Source organism: Odontesthes bonariensis, chromosome 3, assembly GCF_027942865.1.
Source record: "Odontesthes bonariensis isolate fOdoBon6 chromosome 3, fOdoBon6.hap1, whole genome shotgun sequence".
NCBI lineage: Eukaryota > Metazoa > Chordata > Actinopteri > Atheriniformes > Atherinopsidae > Odontesthes > Odontesthes bonariensis.
The window spans coordinates 42,119,927-42,144,459 of NC_134508.1; the positions used below are offsets into that span (position 1 = coordinate 42,119,927).

Below are 24,533 nucleotides of genomic sequence, written 5' to 3' on the forward strand. Positions count from 1 at the left end.
CATGCCAGCCGAGAAACATAGCCTCTCCAACGTGTCCTGGGTCTTCCCCGGGGTCTCCTCCCAGTGGGACGGCCCGGAACACCTCACCGGGGAGGCGTCCAGGAAGCATCCTAACCAGATGCCCGAGCCACCTCATCTGACTCCTCTTGATGCGTAGGATCAGCAGTTCTACTCCTAGCCCCTCCCGGATGACCGAACTTCTCACCCTATCTCTAAGGCAGAGCCCAGACACCCTGCGGAAAGAAGCCTATTTCTTCCGCTTGTATTCGCGATCTCGTTCTTTTGATCACTACCCACAGCTCGGGACCAAAGGTGAGGATAGGAACGCGGATTGACCGGTAAATCGAGAGCTTCGCCTTCTGGCTCAGCTCCTTCTTCACTACAACGGGCCGGTGCAGAGCCCGCATCACTGCAGACGCCGCACCGATCCGCCTGTCAATCTCCTGCCCCATTCGTCCCTCACTCGTGAACAAGACCCCGAGATACTTGAACTCCTCCACTTGAGGAAGGATCTCATTCCCAACCCGGAGAGGGCATTTCCCCCTTTTCCGGCCTTTTCCTACAACATCCAGAGCCTCCTTGACAACAATAATCCCAGAAATGACTTATTAAGGCCTCAGTATGTTCTCATTTATATTGTTCAAGGTCTTTTAGTTCTCTTATCACAATCACCTTTGCTTCCTCTGGTGTTCCCTTCAGCCGAATCATTACTTTGCACTTTTTTATCCATGTTGCTTGAATTTTGTTCAGCTTTCTCAGAAACCGTGCCTGTCTGGCGATTTCAGCATTCTTTTTTGTTAGATGTTCATTTATGTACACATCGGTTTTTTTTCAGATATTTTGCCTGTCTTAGTAAGTCAATTTTATGCTTTCGGTTCACAAAGCGAACGACTATTGCAGGGTTTTGTTTTACTATTCATTAGAGGAAGAGTATGGCACGCTGCAACACTGCTTGGATGAATAATTATATCTTTGCTTTCAAGAAATTTCATTACTTGTCGTTCCACTGTTTGTAACTCTGTTGGTGCGTCCTCCCCATCTTTGCTCTTGCCTAATTGTAGTTCTGGTGTAACTCCAATGTGTAGTGTCCTGACCATTTATAATTACATCCTCCATTCTTGTGTACTGCTCCAAGTCCTCAATTTTTCTTTCCAAGTCATTGATTTATTATCCTTTTCTTTTATTATAGTCCTCAGTTGCTTGATTTTAATTAAATCAAGCCCATTAAATCAAGCAACATTTGCTGTTTAGCCGCTTTGCTCAGCTCATCTGACATGAAGTTGAGTAATTTTTTAATCTCCTCTAATTCGTCTTCAAATGCAACAGTATTTTTCCTTGGTGCCATGATGTAGCAGGTTGATGTTGGATCCCGGTCTGAATAACTGCCACCGCCGGTGCCTTCCTTGTCCTTTGTTGTAATTGTGTGGCCTCACTTGAATTCTGGTTTCGACCTGGTCTGGTGGTAGCCTGTTAGACAGGGGGGATCCTGTGATAGCTGGTAGCCTGAAGGCCTGGTGATACTTTAAAGCTGTTGGTTCCTAGTGGCCAGGTCAAAGCCTGGGCCTACTGGTAGCCTGGAGACCCAGTGGAAGCCTGGACCTGCTCATTGCCTGAAGGCCCAGTGGAGCCTGAGCCTGCTAGTGGTTTGGAGGCCAGGCAGAAGCCTGTACCAGGTGGTAGCCTGTTAGACAGGGGGGACCCTGGGATAGCTGGTAGCCTGAAGGCCTGGTGATAGCTTAAACACTGCCCACAAACTGCCCACAAAATTGCTTCAAAAAGGTAGTTCATGTAGTTAAGTGTTCTCCAAACACAGCATTCTATTACAGAGATTTGAGCATGTTATTGGGATTAAAGGAACTACATTAGGCTGGTTTAAGTCATATTTATCTGATAGATTTTAGTTTGTTCTGAAGTTTGTTATAAAGAATCTTCCTCACACACCAGAGTAAGTCATGGAGTTCCACAGGGTTCTGTGCTTGGACCAATTCTTTTTACTTCATACATGCATCCATAAATTTCCATTGCTATGATCCATTCATCCATCCATCATCTTCCGCTGGTCCGGGGATCGGGTCGCGGGGGCAGCAGCTTGAGCAAAGAGACCCAGACGTCCCTGTCCCCGGCCACTTCCTCCAGCTCTTCTGGGGGGACCCCGAGGCGTTCCCAGGCCAGCCGAGAAACATAGTCTCTCCAACGTGTCCTGGGTCTTCCCCGGGGCCTCCTCCCAGTGGGACGGGCCCGGAACACCTCACCGGGGAGCTAACATGCAATTCTTACAACAGGAATATGGCACAACACACATTTAAAACAAAATAAAATGTGATACTTACAGGCTGTACTAATTGCTGGGGTTGATTTTGTTGCAAAGTCGGAACTGACCCTCTACTGAGCATTAAATTCCGACTGAAGCCTACTCGGAATCATGCAAGGTTTGTGAAACTGTACTCCGTGAAATGCGCAGAGCAAAGGAAAAGTCGGCGATTGTATGTACTGGGGATGCTGTTAAAAATAAATAAAAGCCATTGATCGCGAACATTGCTTTCCGGGGGAAGAATATGTAACGATCGTAGTCCGCTTTCACAGCCTTGGAAGGCTCACCAGTTTCTGTTTCTCGCCGAAGGGGCGTGTCTGAAAGGGGGTGGCTGTGGATTTGGGTGTGGGGGGGCGATTGCGCCAAAAGATACGTCACTTAATGCTCAAACACGGATTTGCCCATTTTCTGGCGGCAATTCAAAAAAGGGGGAGTACTTGAAACTTGCTGGCACTTCGTGTGTACTCCCCACAGCGGGGAGACTCAGAACTAACACCAAAAACGTGAAAAAGATGATTTTGATTCTCTATCCCCTTTAAATTAATTCATATGAACAGGTCCACGACTAATTTGGCACTATATCAATCAGTTTGGGATCAAGGCACTTTAAAAAGAATTTAAAAGTTAATTTCAGTACAATCAGAATCAGTCCAATTCAATCCAAGTTATTATGGTGTAATCCAAAATAAATCAGGTCATTATTATCCAATTTAGTCTAATTCATTCTAATTATATCTGTATAATTTCAATTCATAAAACTTTGCAAAGCAAAGAAAACCAACAGATTGCATCAAATCTTCACTTTAATTCAGTCTCTCATGTTGAGGATGCACATTGGGGGCAGGTGACAGATGAGAAAAAACTCCCTTTTACCAGAAAGAGATCTCCAGCATATCGAAAGTCAGGATGAATGGCCATCTCCATCGACCAAGATTGAGTTGTTTGCTTGCGCAGCCAAAACACTTTTAATTATGGTCAAAGAATATGCAACCTCGGTAATGAGAGCAACTGCATTTAAATTGTTAAAATGGAGAACATGAAAGAAACTGTTGCTTTCTGAAAGGAATGTTTTTTAGCCAATACCATGATAATTTTCTAAATGACCTATTACCTGGACCTAACAGAAAGTGACAAAGTTTCATTCTAAAATGTTACATTTACATTTAATGAAAGCAACAATGTATTATTCACACACAATTACATTGTGTGTGAATAATACAGGGGGAAAAAAAGTAATGTGTAGCCTGTAGAATTGTATAAACTGAGGCATGCTGTATGAGTGTGTGTGAACAGATGAATGGTTGTAGCGTAAAAAGGGCTTTGAGTGGTCAACTAGACTAGAGCATTATATAATTATTATTATTAATTAATTGAATTCCAATTGGCTTGAATTGGACTTACTATCTAAGTGCCTTGAGATGACATTTGTTGTATTTGGCGCTATATAAATAAAAATGAATTGAATTGAATAAGTTAATTTAACATTTTACCACTGACATTAATTCAGCTGAATTCCCAATAAAGTGCTTCTTCTTCTTCTTTTTTTTTTTATCAGACAGATAAATAGATCAGATGCTGAGACAGTGGTCCAAACCAGCCAAGATGAGCTATAACCATAGCTCAAACCAAATCTCCATTTATACATTTATCAAAAAACTTCAAACAACAAAAACTAGTTTTCTGAAAAATGTTGGGCCAAATGTTTCTTTGCAACATTTTTACCTCGTAAGCTAAGTTGAAGTCGAAGTTGCATTTTAGCATTCAATCAAGTCAAAGAGAACATATCTGATACTATCAGGAGTCACAAAATTTAAATCAGGTTAAAAACTATATTCAAGTTCACAAAAACGTTTTTTTTTTTCACTGCTCTGGTAAGACTCAGGAAAAGAAATTAAAATCTTCCTAAAACAAGGAGATTGTTCTGACTAGGATTTATATTATGGAAGGACAGTATGCTTAAAATCAGGCTAAAGCCCTAATCTTTCCTGCACCTGGACTTCATTAATTCATTCATGCTTTTTCCATACCCACTTCGTCCTATTCAAAGTTAAAGGGGTACAATAGCTTATCCCAGTTGCCATGGAGTGAGAGACAGGGTACACCCTGGACACATTGCCACATTGTCTATTGCAGGGCCTACCTGAACTTTATGCAGCACGGAAACAACAGAGGCCACGATGCAGAATAGAATGTTGAAGCTGACAAAAAACTTGTTAAGGAAGCACCCATCAGGCTTGGTGTAGAAAAGGAAGAACAGCACGACAGCAGTAAATGAAATGATGTAGTTCAGGATCATGATAGCCAGTAATGCTAAAACAGAGAATTAGAAAATACAAATTCGGATAATTCCCCTCAATGACACTCTGAAATCATTCATATGTTGAGGTATTTTTGACAGTGTATGATAAATATAATAAGATTTAATATGTTAACAGAGAATATACACTGATACTCATTCAAAGGTACAGTATGTACAGTCATGAAAAAGAAAGTATGTCCTCTTTTACTGCTAAAGTTATATTTCAAGAACCTACACAAATCATCTAGACCTTTTCAGATCTTGCGGCAAATAAAACATCAAATTGATACCAACTCATGACATACACTATATTGCCAAAAGTATTCGCTCGTCTGCCTTTACAAACATATGAACTTAAGTGACATCCTATTCTTAATCCATAGGGTTCAATATGATGTTGGCCCACCCTTTGCAGCTATAACAGCTTCAACTCTTCTGGGCAACCTTTCCACAAGGTTTAGGAGTATGTTTATGGGAATTTTTTACCATTCTTCCAGAAGCATATTTGTGAGGTCAGAAACTGATGTTGGACGAGAAGGGCTGGCTCGCAGTCTCTACACTAACTAATCCTAACCCTCATCCCAAAGGTGTTCTATCAGGTTGAGGTCAGGACTCTGTGCAGGCCAGTCAAGTTATTCCACACCAAACTGGCTCATCCATGGCTGTGTTCGAAACCGCCTACTACATACTACATACTTGAAAACGGCATACTCATCGATCAGACAGTATGCAGAGCGTTTACACACAGTGCACTTCACTCCTGCCCGAGCCGAAATCAGCCGGCCTGAAAAGCTGATTTCGCTTAAGCTATAAACTCTGTAAATATATAACTTTAGCAACATTTGAAACATTTTCAGGCGAGAAAGTAGTCATTTAGACCCCCAAGGTGTTGAAAATCTGACAAAATACCGGCTATTTACAAGTTTGTTCCCACGAATTCGGCGCTACTAAAGCTAGCCGCAGTGAGCAACGCACTTCCGGTTATGCCGTTTTGACTGCTCTCGTCCCGTTAACGGAATTTGACCGTTCAAATGGCGATGGGCGACGTCACGTTACGTTGCATCTTGGGTAGTTTGAGTGTGACAAGTAACCTCATGATGAATACTCAACATTTCGGCGAATCTAGTATGCATCTAGTGTACATCCGGGAACTTAAAAAAGTATGACTAGTAGGAATAGTAGGAGAAGTAGGCGGTTTCGAACACAGCCCATGTCTTTATGGATCTTGCTTTGTGCACTGGTGCGCAGTCGTATTGGAACAGGAAGGGGTCATCCCCAAACTGTTTCCAAAGAGTTGGGAGCATGAAATTGTCCAAAATCTCTTGGTATGCTGAAGCATTCAGAATTCCTTTCACTGGAACTAAAGGGCCAAGCCCAGCTCCTGAAAAGCAACCCCATACATTAATCCACCCTCCACCGAACTTTACAATTGGCACAATGCAGTCAGACAAGTAGCATTCTCCTGGCAACCGTCCATCAGATTACCAGATGTAGAAGCGTGATTGGTCCCTCCAGAGAACGCGTCTCCACTGCTCTAGAGTCCAGTGGTGGCGTGCTTTACACCACTGCATCCGATGCTTTGCATTGCACTTAATGATGTATTGCGAGGATGCAGCTGCTCGGCCATGGAAACCCATTACATTAGCTACACACTGTCCTTGAGCTAATCTGAAGGCCACATGAAGTTTGGAGGTCTGTAGCGATCGACTCTGCAGAAACTTGGCGACCTTTGCGCACTATGTGCCTCAGCATCCACTGACCCCGCTCTGTCATGTTACGTGGCGGACCACTTCAGTTGCTTTCATTCCCAATCGCTTCCACTTTGTTATAACATCACTGACAGTTGACTGTGGAATATTTAGTTGCGAGGAAATTTTACACCTGGACTTGTTACAGAGGTGGCATCCTATCACGGTACCACGCTGGAATTCACTGAGCTCCTAAGAGTGACCAATTTGTTCACAAATTGATTGTAGAAGCAGTTTGCTTGCCTGGATGCTTCAATTTATACACCTGTGGTCATGGAAGTGATTGGAACACCTGAATTGAATGAGTTGAATGGGTGAGTGAATACTTCTGGCAATATAGTGTATTTATACTATGTCATTATTTTTTAACAAAAACAAAGCAAAAATGCAGAAGCTGCGTGGAAAACCAAAGTACACCTCATGATTCAATCACTTGTATAACCACCTTTAGTAGCAATAACTTAAAATAATGTTTAGTATTGTAGCAGCATAGATGCTTTCCTAACCTATGAGTCATGACACCACAAATTGCTATAAATAGTATAAATACTATAAATATCACAGTTACCTCCTGCATCTTCCTTTTTTTGCGCTCTGTGCCAATATGGCGATATTAGTTCCCAGCAGAGTGGCTGAGCTCAGGTGCCTTGCTCTGTGTGCGACACATAACCCAGTTAGTTTGTGGTGGTAAGTGTCCGCCCTCTCTTTGCACTCCTGTATAGTAGCCTACTGTTTGGTGCTTTGGTGCGGCTAACACTAACATGGTCCCAGGTAAACACCGGTGACAGCATGGGTCGCCCTCTCTCCCTCTCCTGCTTGTTGCATGTGTGCGTTCAAGGTTGGTTTCCACCGCTGTGCTTAAGAACATAATTTCAGATCTGTGATAATGGCACCAAACTTTTATCTTTTTTTCAGATGGCACCAATCGTCCAGCTGATCAAATTGTGACATATTGACGTCGCCATCAGCTGGCCTCTGCTGCTTTGTCTCTGTTGCTTCGTTTCTGTTTTGCTGCCGTTCTTGCTGACTGGCTCCCACCACTCGGCTGGATTGTTTAAGCTGCGTCGCATAGCCTCTGCCATTTGCCACCGCTGTAATTTAATCTGTCTGCCGCTGTTGCTGTTTGCACTCCAGCGGCCTGGTTGGACCCCCGTCTGCAGCACCGGTGGCTGGCTGTGCAGTTATTTTGTCAGCTAAGACTATTGTTTTGCGTCTGTTTTCTTTTTGTTATGGTTTGTATTATTTGTTCTTTTCCGTTTTCAGTTGTTGGTTCTGGGCACTCAACATTATTTTAGACATACTTTGCCCAGTTCGCATTTTAAATCTGTTGGTGTGTTTTATCTTTTAGTTGCGGAGGCCGTTCTTTGGGTGAAAAGTCCCAAGGTGGCGTTGTTGGCAAACTGTAGGCTACGAGCTTAAGTTTATGTTTATGCATTTAGCAGACGCTTTTATCCAAAGCGACTTAGAAATTAGGATATAACATTACAGCTAATATCAAAGCTAACAATAAGCTACGTAGAAGGAAACCACTAGTCAGACTCCGTCAGAGGGGTGACAGTGTAGAGATAGAGTTTAGGCATCGAGGGAAGTACAGAAAGAGAAAGTGCAGTAGAGGGGGTAGGGAAGTACAGGGTAAGTGCTAGGATGCTCTCTGAGCTGGGTCTTCACAAATTTCTTGAAGATAGACAGGAAAGCCCCTGTTCTTGTTGCACTTGGTATGTCATTCCACCATCGTGGAACGACACATGAAAAGAGTCTGGATTGTCTTAAGTGTGGTGTAGGCACTACTAGACAACAATCATTTGATGACCGGAGTGACCGAGTTGTGACACAAGCCTTTGCAAGAGCATTCAAGTAGATGGGATTAAGCACTTTGTAGGCTAACATCATTGATGAATTGAATTTGATGCGGGCAGCTATGGGTAGCCAGTGAAGCTCAACGAACAGAGGGGTGACTTTTCAGCTGATTGAAGACCAGACGCGCCGCCACGTTCTGGACCATCTGCAGAGGTTTCACAGCACAGGCTGGAAGACCAGTTTGGAGGGCGTTGCAGTAGTCCATGTGGGGGATAACCATAGACTGCACCAGGAGCTGGGTGGCGTGTTGGGTTAGGTACGGCCTGATCTTTCTTATGTGTAGTAATGCAAAGTGGCACAATCGAGCAACAGAGATAACATGATTTTTAAAGATTAGTTGGTCATCAATCACGACATCCAAGTTTCTAGCTACATTTGATGGAGCAAGAGATAGGGATTCAGTTTGGATGCAGATGCTGTGGTGTATGGTTGGTTTGGCTGGGAAGAAAAGTCAGTTTTTGAGAGGTTTAGTTGCAGGTGATGGGCTTTCATCCATTTCGATATGTCAGAGAGACAGTCTGAGAGTCGTGCTGAGACTGTGTCGTTGTCAGGTGGGAATGACAGATAGAGCTGGGTATTGTCAGCATAGCATTGACATGAGAAGCCATGTGATCGGATAATCTGGCCCAGTGAGGTGGTGTATATGGCAAAGAACTGGGCCTTGTCAGCCTGTTATCATCTTGTATACAGACAATCTTGCTTTGTGTGTGGGTCCTCCATGCGCTTCGTATGCACTCAGCCCGCGCCTCTCGCATACTCCTCTCGACACACTTGGCGTTGTCGGCAGGACCTACTCGATAGCAGCAAGGATGTGTGTTAATTGATTTTTGTATTATTCTTTCTGCTCTTTTCCTTTGTGTCTTAATATTTTTTTTTTTTCCCACCTTCAATGGTGGTAAGACACAAAGCAGCAGTGGTTCTCAGCGGATCTTCAGGCTGGTTTCGGTTATGTTTCACTGTTTCTTTTAACTGATGCACAGTGAGAGTTGTTTCTAATCATAGGAGAAGAGAATCAGGAACAGAGAGTTGCGCAGCTAAAAGCTGACAATGAGCAACTTCGGCAGTGGCAGGCTGGTCCTTGTGCGTCATCTACTGCCCCCTCCACTTCTAGTGTCTCTGTAGCAGAGAGGCTAGTTTTGTACCCCAAGATAGGAAGTGTCCGATCTTTAGGGGGAGGACAGGTGTAGGGTTGAGTAAGTGGATAGAGGAGGCACAGGCCTGTATGAGAGCTGGTCCGACCATGCATTTTTCCTGTTTGACCACTCAAGGCTCTAGCATGCTTGCCGCGTCTGCTAGCGCGAGCGGTGTTGATGACGTCACGATTTCGTGCCCGCCATGTATAGTGGCGCAAGCAGCGCAAGTCGATGCGCCAGTAGTTGCAATTTTCTCCGTCACAGAGGTGGCGCTGCTACGTGAAGGTTGCCGCTACTCTACAACCACGAAAGTGGAGAAGAAAACAATGCCGCTGTCAAGAGCAAGAATACTGTAATTAATGATACTGCTGCAGTTTTCGGATGATTTTAATTTTTTAATTCAGTTTATAGAGGTGAAGGTTTGAAGCCCCCGGCATCAACAGAGTCTCTGCCCTCTTCTTTGCCTTCACGTATCTGTCCCGTAGCTTCTTCCACACATTCTTACAGAACTCTCCCTCTTTCCCCAAAGTTCTGCCAATCTCTGTGCATCAGTTTTGGGAATTTACGTGCTCCCTGTGCTGTTTCACTGCAGTTTCGTACAGCTGTCTGTACAAACGCACCTCCTCACTGAGCCTGGTCTTACATCGGTCTCTCCAGTTCGTTGTTCTCGGCGCAGCCAAGTTACAAAAATCGAGTGGTGCACGACAACGCGCTGCGCCGTCTTTTCAAGGGAAGCGCCATGCCTGAAACGTCATTTTGACGTCACGGTGCGACACCGCCGTGACAGACGCGGCAACCATGCTAGCGCCTTCAGAGGGTGAAGCGAGGGAGCAGATCAGGCACCGCTCTGGCACAGAGAGGGAGGACCCTGATAGAAATACTAGCTATTTTGGAGGACCTGTACGGGTCTTATGTCGCTCTGCAGGAGGCATTCTTCTCTAGGAAGCAGCTAGAGGGAGAGACTCTTCAGGAGTTCTCTCTTGCGTTGAATGGTCTCATGGAGAGGGTGAAGCAGCATGCACCTTCTGGTATGGTGAATGCTGAAGTTCTCCTGAGGGACTAAAGCAATTAGTGCGTAGACAGCCTGATTGCACCTTGCTTGACGTCAGGGCTGGAGCGATCCAGTGGGAGCATGAAGGTTTGCCAGGTGGTGCCCACAGTCATTCAGTACCACCAGTGTGGTGTTCAATGTGATCATCAGGGTGCCGTCTTTTGCCAGTGTCAGAGGTGCATGAGATGAGAGAGATGATAAAGCAGAAGCAACAGCAGCTTAATCAGCTCACTGAGAGCATGGCATGGTTGCAGAACTTTAACTGGCGCAGCCAACCATCTCGTGCTGGTGCTGTAATATGCAGGCGTTGTAAACAGCCTGGCCACTTTGCAAGGGAGTGTGATGGTTTGCGCATTCCTCACTCACAACCTTCTGCACCACCCCATTCCATCGCAGTAGACCATCTCATCTTGCCTCAGGATTGGAAAACTAGAGCCCACCAAACTGCAGAGCCACAGTTTGGGTGGGGCAGTCATTGGCTCGCAAGTGGGTTGTAGTATGTGGGTATATGTAGGTTCATATGTGTCAAAGTTGATCTTGTCCTGTCCCCGGGTCAGGGATCAGGACAAGATCTTAATGCTTAACAGCATTCTCACGATTGTTTTCCTGTTTTTTCTTTATCATTCCAACATCTTAGTTCTTCTGTACGTTTTTTGTCATTTAACTACTCCTGCATACTTTCACCGATTTCAACAGTTTTGGTCTCAAAACGTTCAGCTCGTTCAGGAGATGCAATGACTTTTGGTATTTCTGAATTTTATACTTTTTAAAATATTGAACTTTTATTTTTGCTCCTTGGTTTTTATGAATGGGGAGTCAGCAGAGCCACTGATAACCTTCTGCTTTTTCTGATATTCAACTACATTTTTTCAAACAAATTCCTCTAACCTTCATACAGTTTAACTTACAGTAAGAAATTCTCCCTTACAATGTAATATATGTGTCCTCTTTCAGCCAACATTTACGGAATTTCAGCTATGAGCCTTGAAGTGAGAGAAACTTTTCAAATTCTGTCACTAACTCCAATGGAAAGTTTGGTAAGACACAGCAGACAGCTTCAAGTGTGTTCAACTCACTGCTGTTTCAACATCTTTCACTCCATTGAAATAAAAACTAAATTACCGCATTCCTCTAACCCTTCTGGTGCTGACGGTCTTCAAATGATTTTCATGGTTGTTATAGTTTTCTCACAGGAGGTCATAGTATCCCTTCAGCCATCTTCTGCTCCTCCTTGTCCATATTTGCTGCTTGTGAGCTCGTTAAGCCGCAGCAGTTTACAAACATTCCTATAACTGTGAGGACATCTCTCTTCCACTCCTCTGCTACATATTACACAGCAGCCATTTTAACTTTTACTCACTTGACCTTTGACCTTCTTTATAGAATATTGTGTGAATTAAGAATTCAGCAAATGCTTTTCTAGTAAAAGCTTTTGCTACTTTAGCATCTTCAGCTGTCTTTATTACTTTTGATTCAGGCCTTTTGAAACTTCAGCAAGTAACTTTCTGCTACATTTTCACATATTTCTGCATTGTTTCTGTCCTTTCTGCTAAATTTTCACTTTTGGTTTTGCATTTCCCTTCTTTTCTTCTGCTTCTGTTGTTTTTAACCCTTCACCTTTTACTGCTGAGACTTCTGCATTTTTTCAACCCTTTAATCAATTCTTCAGTACTTCCAATAGCTTGAAATCATTCCACTGTTGTCTTTTAATATTCAAATTCCTTTAACACTACGTTTCCTTCATTCAGCAACAGTGTATTTTTTTTAAACTAAAATTTAACTTTTCTTTTGCTACTTAGGCATCTTCAGGTGTCTTCATTACTTCAACCTTGAAGTAAAATGTGAGCCCATCTCATTCCAGCCCATCGTTCAAATCGGCTGCTTTGAATTAAACCATTTCTTTCTTTCTTCTCTGTGTGTTTCTCTGTTTCCCATTTAACATCAGTGTTCTGGTGATCCGTTTAACCTTTGACCTTTTTAATGAGAACTGTTCATCTCTGTATTGAAATCGTCTTCAGCTGTCACTTCTGCACTTTAAAAATTCATTTTAAGGTTCCAATTAAGCCGGCATAGACATTCTATTTCACTCTTTTAGAATTTCAAGACTTTTCACTTATTTTCATTCTCCTTTAAAGTGATGGTTCGGAGTAGATTCACCCTAGGGTCATTTGAACCGTGACATCCAGCCAAGTAGCCCACCCGAAGTTTTTTCGATCTTGGCTGAACATCAGCTGAGTTACTGAGTTATCCCGAATAGCTTAGTACAAGCGCTAATGGAACCTGGCAGTATCTCCAAAATTACCACACTAAGGCTACGTGCCCACGACAACGCTCTGAAGCATAAATGCAGATGTCCGTTTTTTTCCTCCACAATTTATCTGCGTTCTCACGAGCGTCTTGGGGGTGGATATCTGTCTATCCATGGGAACAGGGAAAACGTATAAAACTCATAAAACTCGCAGTTTGCCGATGTAGTAGGCTACTTTGCCGACGTCAGTAGGCTACTTCCAGATGCGTGTGCAAAAAAAAATGTGTGCAAAAAACGCACTTCTGCGTTTTGAACTGTTCCTACGGCGACGAGAGGTTGGAAAGTTTTCAAGATCTCCACTCTGGGGGGCGTTTGTGTTTTCTCCGTTTTGAACTCCTAAAAACGCCGTCGCCGTGTGCAAGATAGGCACATCTGTCGAAATGTTCTACGTTTATCTGTCGTTACCGTTGTCGTGGGCACGTAGCCTAAAATCACATGCCATGACACCAAACTTCTACAGTAGTACAAATATGGTCTGTACTCACAAAACGATGCATTTTGAAGTTTGTACATAGTCCAGGAGTTTATTATTATCAACACAAGCCTATTAGCTTCTCTGCTGCTAAAGCTGCGTCGACGTCACTTCCTTGATCTGGGAGCTTCAATGTAAGATGAGGGTTGATCTACTACTGTAGACAACAAAGTATATGCTATATTCTACATGATTTTTATGTTGTAGAGTTGTGAATTTATTTTATCAATGGAGAAATTGAGCAGCCTTGCAGCAGACCATATTTGTACTACTGTAGAAGTTTGGTGTCATGGCATTTGATTTTAGTGTGGTAATTTTGGAGATACTGCCAGGTTCCATTAGCGCTTGTACTAAGCTATGCGGAATAACTCAGTAACTCGGCTGATGTTCAGCCAATATCAGAAAAACTTCGGGTGGGCTACTTGGCTGGATGTCACGGTTCAAATGACCCTAGGGTGAATCTACTCCGAACTATCACTTTAAATCCTTCTGTTGTTTTTAACCTTTCAACTTCTTCAACTCAGACTTTTTCCAATAGGTTTAAATCATTCCACTATTGTCATTTCAACTTCAAATTCCTTCAACCAAGACTTCAGCGACTGGTTTTTCAGCAATTTAAAGTTTTTCCACTTTTTTATCATTGTCAGGTGTCCCCATTCAGCTTATCAGCATTCTCACTGCTGTTTCGCAGGAACAGCTTTATCTAGTTGAAAGATGTCTACTTTACTTACTGAGCAACAACCACCACACACAGCTAAGCTTTAGCCAACAGACAGATGGCCTTACATTTGACTGTAGAATATTTTAAAGGTGCCCAGGTCCCATGGCTGAAAAAGAAGCACAAATCATCACCCTCTACCACTGTGTAGACCAGAGATACTCATTGCGCGGCTCCTCAAGCTTTAATTGGTGGCTCGCACTCGCATAGTAGCTTATAACAATATGGTACCAATACATTTTTTCAAATACCATACAGCGAATACTGCACAGTATTAAGTATTTTTATTAAGTATTAATTAAGGCTTAATGGTGTTTCCTAAATGGGGCACTGTTAAACCTGGCAACGCAGCCCGCATAAACCACCGTCACACTTGACCGCAGTGCACGCTAGCTCCTTTAGCCAGTGCGAGATGCAGGCACAATGGATCGGTTTTTAATTAAAAAAGGGCAAAAACCAGCACAAAAACCATGCTCATCTTACTGTGATTACAACAACAAACTACAAATACAACATGAAGAAAGTCAAGGACATGCATGCCAGCTTTAATTGAAAATGCATTGGCTGTGTTTTCTTTTTTTTGTGGGATGTTTTATACGTAGAAATGCATATTTGCAAAAGGGGACCGAAGCGAGCCGAAGCGAGCTGGTGGAAAAGCGCCATAACATATATTGGATATGTTAGTGAGTCCGGTCAAACATGATCAAAAACTGTTAAACCTTAGCTTCATTCACACCTGGGGTCCGTTTCACAAAGCAGGTTCAACAAACTCTGAGTCTATTCCTGAACTCTGAGTTGATCTACTTTTCTAGTTTTCGGTTCCAGAAACGCTGAGTTGAGTGAGTTTAATCAACTCTGAGTAGGTTCACCTTGAGTTTTGCGTGTGCGCCACAACTTTAAAAAGCCAGCATCAATGGAGCCCTTATTCGACGAGTCACCATGGCAACGGGGAAGAGGAGCGGCTACGTTTTTCACCAACCTCGAATTGGAAATCTTAATGTGCTCATATGGCGAGTTCCAACACGTTTTTAGAAATAAGTGCACCGCTGCAGCTACAAAAGCGTAAGTTTAAATGTAGACCTTTGCAATCACAATAATATTACGGGGGAAAACTGCTTTAATGGTAACCCATTCATTTATTTCATTAAGGTGCAATCCCGCAGAGGAGAAGCGCTCTTGGCAGCAGTTTTTTAGATGAAATATAAAAACATTGTTCAAACAGGTGAGACCTCGGCATGGAGGTACCTCATTTTGATCATGTTTTATACTGTAAAGTAAATATTAAGTGGCTATTTGACTGTGCAGTTATTTTATCCCCAACATAATGCTGTTTTCACACACATAAATGTGTTCTCATCTATATCATGTTCTGTTAAATACTTAAGCCTATTTAAACTAACACAGACTTCTACTGAGCCAACAGAAAGAAGGCAGATGCCCGTAAAACGGGTGGTGGGCGTTCAACTTAAGTTTTACAACTTGATCATGAATCCAAACAAATATATCATTGTGGCTTCAACACACAGGCCCCTAATTTTTGATGGTGGGAGGGCATAAACAATTAAATGAAAATAATATTTATTATATTTAAGCCATTAAATTCATCAGCAATATATACACACACACACATTACAAACTTCCATAAATCATGTCCATGTAATTATAACTCGTGTTTGAAAATCCTAAAGAGGGCAAATCTGGGAGCAACAATGCCATGATTCAAGTTGTCAGTTGGCCACTCTTCCTCTGTTTTCCATAGAAATTTAGGTCTCTCAATCCATCTCCTATTTGTCAACAAATTATCCACTGTAAATCCTCTTGAGGCTTTGTCAGCTGGATTTAGAGAGGAATGATGTATTAAGATTCAAGATGCTGTTAACTGTAGCAACAGGGTGGTAGCTACACACTAGCTTAAAAATCTAAGTTTCCTATCAGCGACAATGAAATGACTGAACTGAACTGAACTGAACTAGCTCTTTATGCTGCCCTCTGGTGTACCTGTCCTGGAAGTATTAAACAATATCCTATTGCTTTCATTCTTTTACCACACAATGTTCAAAGGCATTGATACATTTTCAGTATTGCAGAGAAACTCCATCAAAGATTGGAATTTCTCTTAAATGAGAGGTTTGTTGTTATATTAGCAATGCAGATATATAATTTTGCCTTTGAAATAAACGACAAAAAGCAGATGTTGCATCTATTTCTTGAATAGGGAGCTGTGATTGAGTGAATTCGTTCATTAAACACGAGAGTCCAATTTCTTTACTCCTTTTTGCGTGCTTTGTTGCTTTATTCAGCTGAACTTCCTCATTGATAGCTTGTGTTGAGTTCTAACATGCATGCTGTTGATTTTGTTGCTGTATAAGTGGTGGCTTATGTGAGTCCACAAATGTTGGTTAGTATACTCATGTGGATTGAGAATAACAGAGTTTCCTTTAACCTGTTTCACATTTCATTCCATTCCAATTGATTAAGTTTTGATAGAACCTAAGTAGAGGCTGGTGATAATACTGCCATTTTAACAGCTGATATGGCCATTTCCATGTTAAACTCAAGCCTTTGCTTTAATGCTGCAGCGTGCACTTTAAGTGCTGTTCTCTCTGCCTCCTCCTTACCACGTGCTGATGCAGTCAAGATGCCAGATTTACTGCTTCTAGAACTGGCATGACTTTTCTGATTTGATTTTTTACCAGAAGCATTTGTTTCAACATTGGAAATACTGTCATTGGGGTTTATTTAGTTCTCACCACAATCAGTGTTATTTTCAGGTTTATGTATCTCCTTATTAGCCAACCACTGCTTATCATCATTAATGAATGAATTCACACTCATCATATTTTGCACTCTACTACTGATGAAAGTCAGAAGCTAATAACTAAAACCCAGAATCATGAATTATTGGACAGAACATACACAAATCACAAATTACTTCTCTTTTAAAATTGTACAACAGAATTGATCAAAGTTGGCACAATGATTAAATCATTCATGGGAGATAGGCCATTAGTGTGTGTGGATATGTGTATTGGAGAAGAGGGAAGGACCCTGAGACAAAATGGCAGCCTTGATCATGTAATTGTGAGGCCAAAAGATGGTGGCTGTGACCATGTGCTCAGTAAGTCATGTGTTAGGCAGAGAAGCCACAACAATGAATGATGTGTAGCCCACATTTTACCTGGAGATCTCTGGTCTTTGTGTAAGCACGTTTGCGAGCACGTAAAAACGAACAGCAAAAATGAAACACCACGACAGAAAGACCATGCAGGGTAGGATGTTCAAATCCCTGTCTGGGTGTCCAGTTCTGGTTAACAATTACTTATGTTAGTGTGCGTGACTAATGTTACGATGCCAGGTTAAAGAAAATGAGGATGGTTAGTCTGCATGCAAGATCACCACTTACATCAACTCGACTCAAATTAACCTTACTGTCAAAACATTATCACTACAAAACCTTAGAAAAGACAAGTCTATACAATGCAAAGGATGTCCTATGCTTAGCCATGTGGCACTGACGCTAATTGTTGTTACCACAGTCCTTGGAACTGTTCAGTCCTTGAAGAAAAGGACTGAAGGCTGTCCTGTCTCCAGTTATGGTCCACCCTTTGGTGTAAATCTCTTGTTCTCTCCAGAAGAGAGGTTCTTCTGCTCCTGTTGGAGTTAGTGCTCAAGCTAACTTTACGTCATCTCCACGTGGATTCTCAGTTGTACACTCGCCTTGGCTTGGCCAGCTGAGAAGGGATCCATGCAGGCTTTCTGTGCTCCAAGAGAGAGTGACAGAGAGGGATCAGGGCCAAATGCAGGTCACTCTAATTCTCTAGGCTGTGAGAGCAAATTGAGCAGAGCCTTGGTTGTCCCGTCTCATGGAGACAGGCATGGAGGATGGAAAGGGGCAGCAGGAGAAGGAGCTGTTTGACCTCTGTCCTCAGAGGTGCGGCAGGTATAGAGAGTGGGCAAGCAGTCTTAGGGGGTTTTACTAAGTGGATCGGGAGTGCAGCTACCTGGAAAGGAAGCCATGGACTTTCAGATTCAAGTCCAGTTTCCTTTACAGATGTATGACTTCAGTTGGTGGTGTCCCCAACAGTTGTATTAATTCATGGGAAATTGTTGAGGTATCTACTTGTATTTTCTGGATCCTCTCATGCTGAATAATTCAAAAGCACTGTTTCCACTTCAAATTGCTGTGGATTTGGGGTCGTTCTCCAGGCTTTAGTTAGGGAGTGCAAGTGCAGTTTAGCTCTCAGATTTGCATCATCCTTGACTATGACAATTAGCCTCAGCTCTGTAGCTTGTATATCCTGCTTGGAAGTATTGATTGAAAATGATTTCAGGAGAAGAATACATTGTTGATGATCTAAAATATTACTCTGTTTAGACATTTCTGTGTTGAACTTTGCCAAGAGTGATACCATGTTGTCCACTAGCATTGTTGTTGGCATAGCCATATTGGCACTAGTTGCTGAGTGTTGTTTCTTTTGTTCCTCTTTTTTCAATCTGCTAGTTATTTTTCTGACACAAGGGGATACTGTCAGATGTACCCAAGTGTTACTGAGGACTTCATTCATATGGAAACAGTAAGGGTGTACTTATTTTTTACACACACAACTTCTGCATTTTGGCTTTGAGCGAAAGCATGTAATCTGTCATGTGTTGTTGTTCGGTCAAGGTTGAATTATTATTTTTTTTATGTCCAAATATGTAAAATCTTACAATAAAAACAGAGTTGTACTCTCCTTCTCACATGACTATGACTTGGGCACAGCTTGAGTCACTCACCTGCATACCAGCCTGTGGAGTTGCCATTTTCCATCTTTTCCACCCAGGACTGATTCCAGGAATGAACAAAGTCCACAAGCAGCACCAGCTGGATCAGAATGAAAAAGAAAGCTCCACAGGAGCCTATGACAAAACATGCTGTGACAACACACGACCACATGGGTCATTTAATTAGTGTTCTGTCATGTATATCATGATCTGAATAACCAAGAATTTAAAATATAAATCTCTTACTATGGGTGAAAGGTCCATCTGGAATGTGAAAGGCACCAACTGTAACTGCCGCCAATGCAACAAACTTAAAGAACCAAAATCTGAAAGCAAATTTTTTTTTTTTAACATAACTCACAAAATCTCCTTTAGCCAATAATAATATGTCAGTTATTGCATATTTCTCTACTTGAAGAATTGCATCATCAAAACAACAGAGACTCTCAAAAGTCCAAAAAAGATACAAGGTTTAATGCAAATACTGTACATGTCAATACAGGCACGTGGTTGCTGAATTTATCAAGTGCTCAGTTAGCACTACTACAGTAGGTAGGATTTCCATTTCAAAGGTGTGAATTATCTTCTGTTTCATTTCACGTATTATAATTTAATATAATATAATTCTAATTTTTTTATGTAATTTAAAAATCTCTACTTGGGATTTCCCTTTTAGGCTCCACGACTCTTGGGCTTTTGTTTTGTCTACCCCCTCTGTGGGGGATAGTTAGTGTTGTTTTCAGACAATTCACTCCTCTATGAAGCGCCACAGCAAACAAAAAAGCTGCCTGAAGGAATGCACTTACGGCTGCGAGATGGAACTGGAGAGGCACCAGACAAAATGATCTGTGTACAAGATGGAATAGGAATGCACCTTATGGAACGAGAAGTGCAGGTGCGTGAAATGGAAAGTGGTGGGTGTGCAAGATGGAGTGAGGAGTGCATGAGATGTACCGAGGAGTACGGTTGCACAAGAGTCACTAGTGTTTCCCATCAATTACTAAGTTGTTCCGCCTTCAAAATACTTATTTCCTGCTTTATTGATAGTAAATTTAATAGATATTGTATAAAATTTCATGAAAACTGCAGAAGAAAAGCTGCCATGAGGTATTGAGTATTTCAAGAATTCATATAAATTCAGTTTATTCAGTGGAGGAATGGTGGAATTAAACTGTAATGGAAATAAGAAATAAAAATAACTAGTTTGGCTTATAGCACGTATCCAGCTGCCCAGGCTACTGCATTCAAACTGCATGTTTTATTGGAATTTTTCTTCTTGTTTTTGTATATTCTGGACAGGTGGACAGGAGAAGTACAGGGACCTTGTGGAATCCTTCAATGGCTGGACCAAAAAGAACTGTCTGCTCCTGAACACTAACAAAACCAAAGAGCTGGTGGTGGACTTCAGGAGATCTAAAACCCCATACCAGTCAGTCTGCATTGATGGAGGGGAGATAGAGACTGTTCAGACCTGCAAATACTTGTGCGTGGTGCTGGATAATAAACTGGAGTGGTCTGCCAACATAGATGCAGTGTACAGGAGGGGCCAGAGCCGTCTCTTTTTCCTGAGACGGCTCAGGTCCTTCAATGTCTGCAGTGATATGATGTGCATGTTTTATCACACTATCATTGAGAGTGCACTGTTCTATGCTGCTGTCTGCTGGGGGAGTTGCACTACAGACAAAACTGTAGGTGCCTGGACAAACTGGTGAAAAAGGCTGGTTCTGTTGTAGGCAAAAGGCTGGACCCTCTCAGTGCTGTGGAAGTGGAAGAGCTGAGAGAAAGGCTGAGAGTAAAAGTGGTTTTCTTATCTTTTTTCTCTATCCTTGTCTTACTTTGTTCAATGTTTCATTAGTTGTGTTGGTTTTGAATACTTTGTGTAGTGTGTTGCGAGTTTAATTGAGGTCTTTTGTCGTTTTGTTGCGTCTGGTGGCTTCTCCATGCTGTCCCGGAAGCATGGCATCAGTGTTGGTGCCGGCTCTTTGTGCAGCGGGGAGGAGGTGGCGCTGGCCGTGGGGCAGGTGATCGTGCACAGCTCTGTGAAGTCTGCTGCCCATATGAACAAAGCTGTGTTGTTGTTTGTGGAGAAGGTAGAACAGATGAAGGTGCTGGTTGAAACGTGCATCACTGTGAATGGGATCTCCAACGTGCCCCCGTTCATTAGCGATGATTTTCTCATCAAAGAGCTTTCCAGGCATGGAAAAGTCGTATGACCGCTGAAAAAGGTGCTGTCAGGGTGTAAATCTCTGCTGCTGACACATGTGGTGTCTCATCGCAGACAGCTCCTCATGATATTGAATGATAAGTAAGGGGAGTTAAATTTACGGTTTATTGTGTGTGTATATGGTTTTGACGACACGTTGTTTGCCCCCTCTTCTGTCATGAAGTGTTTTGGCTGTGGTGTGGAGGGTCATCTCATTAAGGCTTCTCCCAACCGTGCCAGTCCGGCTCCGACGGGCTCAAGCGGAGCCGCAGCTGTCGGACGGCCCGCTCCTTGTGCGCAAGGGCGAGTTCCTGGTGCCGCGGGGCGGGAGGGTGACGCTCACACCTCTGGCTTGGATAGAGGGGTGGCTGAGCATCCGGTAAGACACACACAGAGCCGTCAGGAGGTGAGCAGCGAGAGGGAGAGTGAGGCAGGTGAAGGAAGAGAGCTGGGTGAGGTGACCAGTGAGACAGGTGAGGTTAGAGGTGAGGTGCGTAAGACAGGTGAGGCTAGAGGTGAGGTAAGTAAGACAGGTGAGGTTGGAGGTGAGGTGAGTAGACCGGTGAGGTTAGAGGTGAGGTGCGTAAGACAGGTGAGGTTAGAGGTGAGGTGAGTAAGACAGGTGAGGTTAGAGGTGAGGTGAGTAAAACAGGTGAGGTTAGAAGTGAGGTGAGTAGACGGGTGAGGTTAGAGGTGAGGTGCGTAAGACAGGTGAGGTGAGTAAGACAGGTGAGGTTAGAGGTGAGGTAAGTAAGACAGGTGAGGTTAGAGGTGAGGTGCGTAAGACAGGTGAGGTGAGTAAGACAGGTGAGGTTAGAGGTGAGGTGCGTAAGACAGGTGAGGTGAGTAAGACAGGTGAGGTGAGTAAAACAGGTGAGGTTAGAAGTGAGGTGAGTAGACGGGTGAGGTTAGAGGTGAGGTGCGTAAGACAGGTGAGGTTAGAGGTGAGGTAAGTAAGACAGGTGAGGTTAGAGGTGAGGTAAGTATGACAGGTGAGGTTAGAGGTGAGGTGAGTAAGACAGGTGAGGTTAGAGGTGAGGTGAGTAAGACAGGTGAGGTTAGAGGTGAGGTAAGTAAGACAGGTGAGGTTAGAGGTGAGGTAAGTAAGACAGGTGAGGTTAGAGGTGAGGTAAGTAAGACAGGTGAGGTTAGAGGTGAAGTGAGTAAGACAGGTGAGGTTAGAGGTGAGGTAAGTAAGACAGGTGAGGTTAGAGGTGAGGTGAGTAAGACAGGTGAGGATAGAGGTGAGGTTAGAGGTGAGGTAAGTAAGACAGGTGAGGTTCGAGGTGAGGTGAGTAAGACAGGTGAGATTAGAGGTGAGGTTAGATGTGAGGTAAGTAAGACAGGTGAGTTTGTAGGTGAGGTAAGTAAAACAGGTTAGGATAGAGGTGAGGTGCGTAAGACAGGTGAGGTTAGAGGTGAGGTGAGTAAGACAGGTGAGGATAGAGGTGAGGTTAGAGGTGAGGTTAGAGGTGAGGTAAGTAAGACAGGTGAGGTTAGAGGTGAGGTGAGTAAAACAGGTGAGGTTAGAGGTGAGGTAAGTAAGACAGGTGAGGTTTGAGGTGAAGTGAGTAAGACAGGTGAGGTTAGAGGTGAAGTGAGTAAGACAGGTGAGGTTAGAGGTGAGGTGAATAAGACAGGTGAGGATAGAGGTGAGGTTAGATGTGAGGTTAGAGGTGAGGTAAGTAAGACAGGTGAGGTTCGAGGTGAGGTGAGTAAAACAGGTGAGGTTAGAGGTGAGGTAAGTAAGACAGGTGAGGTTAGAGGTGAGGTGTGTAAGACAGGTGAGGTTAGAGGTGAGGTGAGTAAGACAGGTGAGGATAGAGGTGAGGTTAGAGGTGAGGTTGGAGGTGAGGTAAGTAAGACAGGTGAGGTTAGAGGTGAGGTGAGTAAAACAGGTGAGGTTAGAGGTGAGGTAAGTAAGACAGGTGAGGTTAGAGGTGAAGTGAGTAAGACAGGTGAGGTTAGAGGTGAGGTAAGTAAGACAGGTGAGGTTAGAGGTGAGATGAGTAAGACAGGTGAGGATAGAGGTGAGGATAGAGGTGAGGTTAGATGTGAGGTTAGAGGTGAGGTAAGTAAGACAGGTGAGGTTCGAGGTGAGGTGAGTAAGACAGGTGAGATTAGAGGTGAGGTAAGTAAGACAGGTGAGTTTGTAGGTGAGGTAAGTAAGACAGGTGAGGTTAGAGGTGAGGTGAGTAAGACAGGTGAGGTTAGAGGTGAGGTAAGTATGACAGATGAGGTTAGAGGTGAGGTAAGTAAGACAGGTGAGGTTAGAGGTGACGTTAGAGGTGAGGTAAGTAAGACAGGTGAGGTTAGAGGTGACGTTAGAGGTGAGGTAAGTAAGACAGGTGAGGTTAGAGGTGAGGTAAATAAGACAGGTGAGGTTAGAGGTGAGGTAAGTAAGACAGGTGAGGTTAGAGGTGAGGTAAGTAAGACAGGTGAGGTAAGTAAGACAGGTGAGGTTAGAGGTGAGGTAAGTATGACAGATGAGGTTAGAGGTGAGGTAAGTAAGACAGGTGAGGTTAGAGGTGACGTTAGAGGTGAGGTAAGTAAGACAGGTGAGGTTAGAGGTGAGGTTAGAGGTGAGGTAAGTAAGACAGGTGAGGTTAGAGGTGAGGTAAGTAAGACAGGTGAGGTTAGAGGTGAGGTAAATAAGACAGGTGAGGTTAGAGGTGAGGTAAGTAAGACAGGTGAGGTTAGAGGTGAGGTAAGTAAGACAGTTGAGGTTAGAGGTGAGGTGAGTAAGAGAGGTGAGGTGCGTAAGACAGGTGAGGTTGGAGGTGAGGTGAGTAAGAGAGGTGAGGTGAGTAAGACGGGTGAGGTTAGAGGTAAGATGAAGAGTGTATTACCTGAGACAGCGTGTAAAGATGCTTTAGCTGCTGAAGCTGGATTTATGGAGACCTGTGAGTCTGGGGAGAACTCTATTCCTGCAAAGCGTGGCAGCAAGCGTAAAATTGTGGGGAGGTTTGTGGGGGGCTGTAAAACCGGTCGGCTGGAGGCTCGAGTGACTGACGCAGGCAGCAGCGACAGCGAAGGCGGTGTGTCTGACTGCAGTGAGCTGTCTCACAGTCAGATAACCGGCAGTCAGGAAAGTGAACTGTATCCTGCTGAGATGTTCAAACCTTCCTGCAACAGACCAAAGGCATGAAGGGCCTGCATCTGGAGCAACCTTTTCCAGACTTGCTCATGTTTCACAACTCAGCAAGACATATTATTAAGCACAAAGCAACTTCAGGCCTCACTGATCGAGAGATATACAGGCTCAGACAACAAATGATTAAGGTGAGAAGTCAAATCGGGCTTTAATGATGAAGGTTTTAGAATTGGTTTTACTTCTCTATTTTACTGTCTTTGTTTTTAACATTCTCTTCACCATGAACAATTGAACCCCTTAACGTTTTTATGTCCCGCCGGCGGGACGTTGCATACTTCAGGGCAAATCTGGGGTTTTCCTCAGCCCCCCTTTATATGTACCTAAATATGTTATATACCGTTGGAAAGCTAAGGGTCTTGCGATTCCAATGATGTATGGCAATCCAAGATACAATCAGAACTGTGGACACAATAATCACTTATGTAAAACCAGTCGCAAATACAAAAGTGTCAAAGTCACTTATAAAGCCTCACAGTATTCTAAGAAAAGATAAAACTCCAACAGAAACGGTCCTG

At 43.3% G+C, this 24,533-nt stretch overlaps 1 protein-coding gene across 1 annotated transcript in view; it reads right to left on the reverse strand.

Moving 5' to 3' along the window:
* serinc3 (serine incorporator 3) overlaps positions 1 to 24,533 on the reverse strand; it is a 48,996-nt gene that overhangs the window by 11,402 nt on the left and 13,061 nt on the right. Inside the window, exons 3-5 of the mRNA XM_075462283.1 lie at positions 18,908 to 18,987; positions 18,674 to 18,811; positions 4,452 to 4,621 (exon numbers count right to left, since the gene is read on the reverse strand). Coding sequence (XP_075318398.1) covers positions 4,452 to 4,621; positions 18,674 to 18,811; positions 18,908 to 18,987 — 388 coding nt within the window. The remainder of the gene's footprint in view (positions 1 to 4,451; positions 4,622 to 18,673; positions 18,812 to 18,907; positions 18,988 to 24,533) is intronic.